Source organism: Vombatus ursinus, unplaced genomic scaffold (genome assembly GCF_900497805.2).
Source record: "Vombatus ursinus unplaced genomic scaffold, bare-nosed wombat genome assembly UNPS02012122.1, whole genome shotgun sequence".
Lineage (NCBI taxonomy): Eukaryota > Metazoa > Chordata > Mammalia > Diprotodontia > Vombatidae > Vombatus > Vombatus ursinus.
This window is the reverse complement of record NW_020951900.1, coordinates 624,809-632,273: the sequence shown is the minus strand read 5'-3', so window position 1 is coordinate 632,273 and position 7,465 is coordinate 624,809. Positions and strand designations below refer to the sequence as shown.

Sequence of the window (7,465 nt, the reverse complement as noted above, 5' to 3'; positions counted from 1 at the left end):
GATAGAGAGATGGAGGAAAATGAAGGATGTTAAGGAAGCCAAGGTTGTGTCTATAACCTTCCGTGACGACATCATAAAGGACAAAGCTTCCATGCTTCCCCACTTAACGCTTCACCCCCAGAGCACCTCAGCCTGTTTGTCAGGGACCCAGGCCCACTGACCCAGGCAGGAGAGCAGGGCAGGGCTCTGTTGACAAAGGATGCAGCTGTGACTCAGTCATCATAGCCCAGCTCATCGGTGGACCCTGTGTGCCTAAGACCTCAGGCAGCTCTCAGCACAGCCCTGATGCACAAGGCTTTTTCCAGAGCCACACACGACATGGGGAGACACAAATCCAGATAAACAGAGCAAGCCTCCCAGGTAACCTTACTCCCCATAGCTGCTCCCGTGTCCTCTCTCCTGTCTAAGTGGTCAGCTCTACAGCCACACTTTAAGGACCAGTCTGATATTAGCCCAGAAGCCTGGCATCTTCATGGACAGCCACATAGAGAAGCGGCACTCTGGTGCTAGGGGTTAATATTAGGGGGTGGGGGGAGGGGGTGGGCTAGATGGCCTTTGGGGTCCCTTTCAGCTCTAAATCTATCATCCCAAGGTGCTATGGTGCTCTCATTAGTGATATTGGCATCAGCTGTTGCCTTCTTGGTCCTGCCCTTCAGCCTTCCTGATTATGGCAATGCCATTTCCAAAAAGACTTTGCCCCTCCACAGAGGCAGCTAGGTAGCATAGTGGAGAAAGCTTTGGCCTTGGACCCAGGAAGAACCGAGTTCAAATCATATCTAAAACAGTAAAGAGCTGGGTGGCCAAAGACAAGTCATTTGACAAGTCACTCTGTGCTTCAGTTTCCTCATCCATAAAATGGGCGGGCAGGGAATTCAGTGATTTCTAAGGTCCCTTCCAGTTCTGAATCTACAGTCCTGCCTACTGGGATGACAAAAGCAGAGAGTGTCCTGGAGGAGGAATGAGAGGTTGACCTCATGCTAGGAGGGCCCCTCTCTTCACCCCTCCCCTGGCCTCTTCCTCTGGGCCCCATGAGCGACCGGGTTTGCTGACTCACCATGTCCCTTTTTTTCTTGATGGACAGCGCTAAAGGCCACGCAGACGGAGCTACTGGACCTACGGTGTAAATATGATGAAGAGGTAGCATCCAAGTAAGTGAGCACCTTTGGGCCGCCCCGTCTGCCTTCTTCCTGGCCTTGTTAAGGGGACCAGGGTCCAAGCAACGGACATAGGTCAGGGCCAGGAACGTTACAGAGAGGGAACACTACCAGATTTCAGCCCCTCCTGGGCCAGCACGAACCCCCCGTGTACAGCTCAGGAGAGATGACCAGGTGGTGTAATGGCTAGAGCTTAGAACTTAGTCAGAAAACTTATTTTGAAACCTGCCTCACTTACTAGCTATGTGACCCTGGGTAGGTCATTTTACCACTCTCGGCCTCAGCTTCCTCATGGGTAAAATAGGGATAATAATAGCACCCTCTTCATAGGGTCGTCGTGAGGATAAAATGAGGCAACATATATAAAGTGCTTTGCAACCATTAAAATGCTATATAAATGTGACCTAGTATTATTATTATCATTAATAAATTAAATAACCCAGGATTGTGCCAGCTCCTAATATGATGAATGAGTCAGCTAGTGCTTCTGCTTGTGGGCCCCCACCTCCCTGGTGCCATATTACCAAGTCCTCGTGCTGGCTTGACCAGACAACAGAATTCTAGCAAATCCTTCCTCAATCACTTAGTACCTGTGTGATCATGGACAGGTCACTCCACCTTCATGGGCCTCAGTTTCCTCACCTGTAAAATGAGAGAGTGGGCTCAATCACCTCTAAGGTTCCTTCAAACTCTGGATCTATGATCCCCAAGACTTTCCTCTATCTCCAATCAACCAACAAGCCTTTTTCAAGCATCAGTTATGTGCCAGGCCCTGGGCATACGAGTACCAAGAATAAAAGAATCCCTACACACAAGGAACTTATATTCTATGGCAGAGGCATAAAAGTAAAGAAAGAAGATAGATATTATACATATAAAATATCTGTATCTATAGATAGATCTATTATATAGATCTATCTATCTATCTAATGGAAGAGGCATAAAAGTAAAGAAAGAAGATAGATATTACACATATAAAATATCTGTATCTATAGATCTATCTGTTATATAGATCTATCTATCTAATGGGGGAGGCATAAAAGTAAAGAAAGAAGATAGCTACTATACATATAAAATATCTGTATCTATAGATAGATCTATTATATATCTTGGTGTTGCTCAGTCATTTTTCAGTCATGTCCAACTCTTCGTGACCCCATTGGGGTTTTCTTGGCAAAAATACTGGAGTTGATTTTCCATTTCCTTCTCCAGCTCATTTTACAGAGGAGGAAACTGAGGCAAACAGGGTAAAGTGACTTGCCTAGGGTCACACAGCTAGGCAGCATCTGACACTGGATTTGAATTCAGATCTTCATGACTCTAGGCCTAGCACTCTATTCACTGAACCACCAGCTACCCATCATATATCTATATATAGATATATGAATATTTGTAATATATATTACAATATACAATATTATATATGTTATTCATTATATATGATATATACACATGTGTAATATAATATACTACAATAATACAATCTATTACAATATTATATAATAGGGAAATATATAATATAGACATAATTGATAGATAATATGTAGAAATATCATATAGATATTATAGGTAGATGTAGATAGATATAATATGGACTTATTGGATATATAGATATAGATCTATTAGATAATTAGACAGACAGGCAGATACATACACAGATAGGTAGATAATATGCAAATATATATATATATATAATGTGGTTACATCCAAAGTAGTTTGGGAGGGAGGGTACCAGTGACCCTCCCAGTCACAGAATTTGAGAGTTTGATGCATCTCAGTGGTCCTGTAGGCTCCCATACACAAAAGGAATCCCCACCATCGCATACCCAATATGCAGTTATCCCAAAACTGTCTTCTTCACTGCCAACCCCCAAGCCCCTTATTCCAGGCCCTTTGACCCCTCCAGGATCCTGTCCTCACCCCTCCATCCCACACTCACCATCTTGCCACCCCACGGCTCTTGTGCTAAGATGCTGGAACAGACGTCCTCAGGAGCATTTGTCCTCAGGAGCATAGTTCAGGAGCATCCCAGGGCCCTGCAGACTCACAGACTAACCAATGGATGGATAGATGGATGGATGGTCAGCCAGCTGCCTGAGTGGTAGCAGGCTCCTTGCGTAGTACGCACACCCGCTTTGGACGATGCTGACTTGGAAGCGGTAACTGGGCTTGAGCTGACTCCTTCACTTCATTAAACGTACATTTGCTGCTCTTATTTTTGTTGGGAAGATGCCATCTATTTTTACGAGGCAGGAACATCTCCTGCCTCCCTTTGGCACCCGCCAGCATCCTCCACTGCCAAACACTTACAGCTGTTCAAATGTTTTGCCAGTCTCACAAACACACGGCAACAGAATTTTCATTCACATTATGCAACACAGAAAGAACACTTAATCATATAATACCAAAACAGATGTTCTTGGGTAATTTGATATGCCATTTGTACAATGTGGAGTTGTAAATTATCTTGCCTTTAATCAGGGCTCGAAGCTTTGACTGTGGGAGAGTGAGAAGTGGTCAGGCCAGGTCAAGGAGAAAAGGGTCAGGAAACCCTGGCCTCCTCTTCCTCCCCTTCTTCCTCTCCTTCCTCCTCCTCTTCTTCCTCCTTCTCCTCCTTTTCCTCTTCCTGCTCCTCCTCTTCCTCCTTCCCAAAGCTCCCTGATGCTGCTATTGAAGTCTGAACCCACCATGGCCATCCGGACCTTGGCCACAAGAGCCAAGAAATCAACTTGAGTCCCGAACCCTGGAGCCAACAGGGCTTTGGAGGTGACAGCTCAGAAAAGGGGCCGTTCACCCTACATTTACAGCCAGCTTGACTGACTTTCAGTTCCCTGAATTCAGCCCTCCATTTCTCATCTCCATGCTTTTGCACAGGCTGTGCCCCATGCCTGACATTCCCTCCCTCCTTCCTGCCTCCTCTTGGGTCCCTCCCTTCCTTTACAATTCATCTCCTATGCCATCTGTTCCCTCATCCACTTTGTTGTGTTGTTAGGGCTTGCTTGCTCAGCACAGTACAATGGACGGAAAGACCACTGGATTTGAGGTCAAAGGAGTTGAGTTCAAATCCCACTTCTTCTACTTAATAGCTTTGTGACCCAGGGCAGTCCCTTAAACTCTCTGGGCTTCAGTCTCCTCATCTGAAAAATGAGGAGATTAGACTGTAGAACTATGATTATCTCTTCTACCTCCCAGAAATTTCCCTTTTCTTCTTTCCTTATGATTCTATCTCGCACTGTCTCCCAAGCAGCACCTTTGGGCCACATACCTTTGGCCCCCCAGCATTCTGAGAGATAGTCTTTTCTCACCAACTCTATACCTACTACTGCCAGAGCCGTAACTAGGGTGAGGTGTCTGGGGCTTTGTTCCAGGGCACTGGCATTTCAAGGGAGCAAAAACTTTAATGTATATACTCTCTCAGCAACTAGAAGATACTATCATAACTAATCCCCTCCCACTCAATGAATTTAGCTTTCTTCTTGTACATTTTCACAATCAGGCATTATAAAATTCGTTTGAAGGTTGTTGTTAGCTTACATATAAGCAATGTCAGGTAGCTATTTATAGTGGCGGCCTAGCCTCCTGTTGGAGTATACACTTTATAAGGAAAGAGATTCAATTCAAGCATATCCTATGTACCAGCAGAAGCTTACATTCTGCTGGGGGGGCGGGGTGGGGAGTATAACATGTAAACAGGTAAGTACAGTTCCCATTTATTACACTCCTACCGCATCCCAAGCACAGTACTGGTGCCACAGAAACAGAGACAAAACTAAAAATTCTTGCCTTCAAAGAACTTACTTTCTGTTTGAGGACTCCTGCCCTGCCTAAACTTTGTACCTCCCTAAGCACCTAACCCAGTGCTCTGGACAGTAAACCTTTGATAAATAATGGATGGGATGGGGGGTGGGGGTGTTTTTGGCAGGGTTTTTGTTTTGTTTTGTTTTGTTTCTTTGTTTGTTTTAAGATTAGGAAGGAGGCAACCCTTCCCACCTCATCATTCTAGTCAGCTCCATTTATCAGCCAGGGAGGAAAGTTTCATGAGCAGTCTAGTTTCCTGGATGGGGAGTCAGGCTTAAGTCAGAGCCCACCCCTTACAGGCTGAGCACCAAGTTAATCTCAGGAATTAGTGCCAGAATGCCCACTTCCCCCACAGAACGAGGCCTCTCACCCAGGGGACAGGCCTTTTGCCTGACCATGTGGGTAAGAGATGGAGAAGCCCATCCCTGCCCAGGTCCCAGAATCCCCTCTCCTTGATCATGGCTGCCAATGGATGCAGGGAGGGTGGGGGCTCAGGCTGGCTCCCTCACTCTCATCTGGGAAACCCCCTTTCACGGCTTCTCTTTTCTGTCTCAGGGCAGATGAAGTAGGAATGATCATGACCAACCTGGAAAAGGCCAATCAGGTAAGAAGACCAAGAGCGGGTGAAAGGAATAATTTCCTTCCCTTTCGCCTCCTAATTTGTTCTGCAAGGAGATAGAGAGAGGGCCGGCTCCTACAGAAAGGAATATGGTGGATAGGATAGCACTCGAGACTTATAGTCAAGAGGCCATGAGTTTGAATCCTACATCTGAATTTGTTGTTAAGTCGTTTCAGTCATGGCCAACTCTCCATGACCCCATCTGGGTTTTTCTTGGCAAAGATACTGGAGTGGTTTGCCATTCCCTTCTCCAGCTCATTTTACAGATGGGGAAACTGAGGCAAACAAGGTGAAGTGATTTGCCCAGGGTCACACAGCTGGTAAGTTTATGCAGCTGGATTTGAACTTAGGTCTTCTTGACTCCAGGCCCAACACTCTCTCCACTGAGCCACTAGCTGTCTCTGACACTTACTGTGTTTCCTCATGTGTAAAATGAGGAAATCAGACCATATGATCACTGACATGTCCTTCCTAGCTCTCAGTCTATAATGTATGAGTGCTGAACTTGAACTCAGGAAACCCTGGTTTCTAATGCCTCCTCAGAGCCTTGCAAGCTATATGACCCTAAGTCATTTCTCCTTTCTGAGCCTCATGTTTTTTTTTTCATTTGTAAAATTGGGCACCTATTTCATAGGATTGTTCTGTGGGTCAAATGAGAAAAGCATTTTGTAAACCTTAAAGAGCTATATAAATGTTGGCTGGTATCATTACTGTTATTATAGTGCCACCACAGGGAGGGAGAGGAAGAATGTTATGGGGAGGTAGGGGCTCAGAGCTACCAGGTCGTCAGCACTGCGGCCTCCTCCCTGAGTCTCCCAAGCAGACAAAGGGCAGAGTCATCTAATGAACAGAGAACACTCTGAAATCCACTCCAGGAAGCTAGGGAATGAAGGAAGAAGAGGGAGGAACCTAACAACCAGCATGATACTGTCACGGTTCCCACCAGTTCAAGACCCGGGTTCAGAGTGAAGATAGGGGAACTGAGTCTGGGGTCATCTTTATAATAATTGGAAATGCATTTAACAAAACTGAAGTCATCAGAGTGAAGATAGATGAAGCTCCTGCTCTGTAACTTTGTATAGCTGTCAGCTGCTCATCTTCTCTCCCCATCCCCCTTCCCCACCCCACCCTCGATTCTCCTGCCTTCCTCCATCCTGCAGAGAGCTGAGGCGGCCCAGAGAGAAGTGGAAAGCCTGCGGGAGCAGCTAGCATCTGTCAATAGCTCCATCCGCCTGGCATGCTGCTCTCCCCAAGGACCCAGTGGGGTAAGGATGGAGAAGTGGGGCACTGAGGACAGAGAGGAGCCGCTGCCCTGGGCAGTTGGGGGCATCAGGGTGGTTAAAGGGCCATGAATCTGTAGAAGTGTGGATGCACATGTGTTTGTGTTTGTCTATCTGTGTGTCTTACAAATGTGCATCTTTTTGTTTGGGTCTTTGTGTGTGTGTGTGTGTGTGTGTGTGTGTGCGCGCGCACATTAGCATAGTGGTGTCATTTTGGTCCTCTTCAAGAATGAAGGACAACAAAGAATCAGTTGGTATGAGTCCTTTTATACTAGTTTGTGGCTATAATCCGTGGCTTCCTTCAAAGCTTAGCTCAGCCACCACCTTCTCCATGAGCCCTTTCCTGATCCCCGCCCCCACAAGCTGCCAGTGCCTTCCTCCACCCCAAAATCACTGTGTATAATCTGTATGTTTGTATGTGCGCATGTGCTGTCTTGTCTGGTAGAATATAAGTTCTCAGGGACAGAGACTGTTTTATCTCCTAATATTCGTTACAGTGTCAGGCATATAGTAGGTGCTTAATAAATGTTGATGGATTGAGTGTTGCTTCTGCTAATGGGTGCATGTGTGTGTGTCAGCAACCGTGTGTCTAAGTGGATGCTTGTGTCTGAATG

The 7,465-nt window shown here is 46.0% G+C and overlaps 1 protein-coding gene across 9 annotated transcripts in view; it reads left to right on the top strand.

Annotated features, from left to right (window-relative positions):
• Positions 1 to 7,465, top strand: part of CUX2 (cut like homeobox 2) — a 377,819-nt gene that overhangs the window by 331,884 nt on the left and 38,470 nt on the right. For 8 of the 9 annotated variants that reach the window (XM_027857392.1, XM_027857397.1, XM_027857393.1 and 5 more), the window contains 3 exons: positions 1,082 to 1,148; positions 5,508 to 5,556; positions 6,732 to 6,836. In XM_027857392.1, coding sequence (XP_027713193.1) covers positions 1,082 to 1,148; positions 5,508 to 5,556; positions 6,732 to 6,836 — 221 coding nt within the window. The remainder of the gene's footprint in view (positions 1 to 1,081; positions 1,149 to 5,507; positions 5,557 to 6,731; positions 6,837 to 7,465) is intronic. The other variant, XM_027857395.1, reaches the window with a different exon arrangement.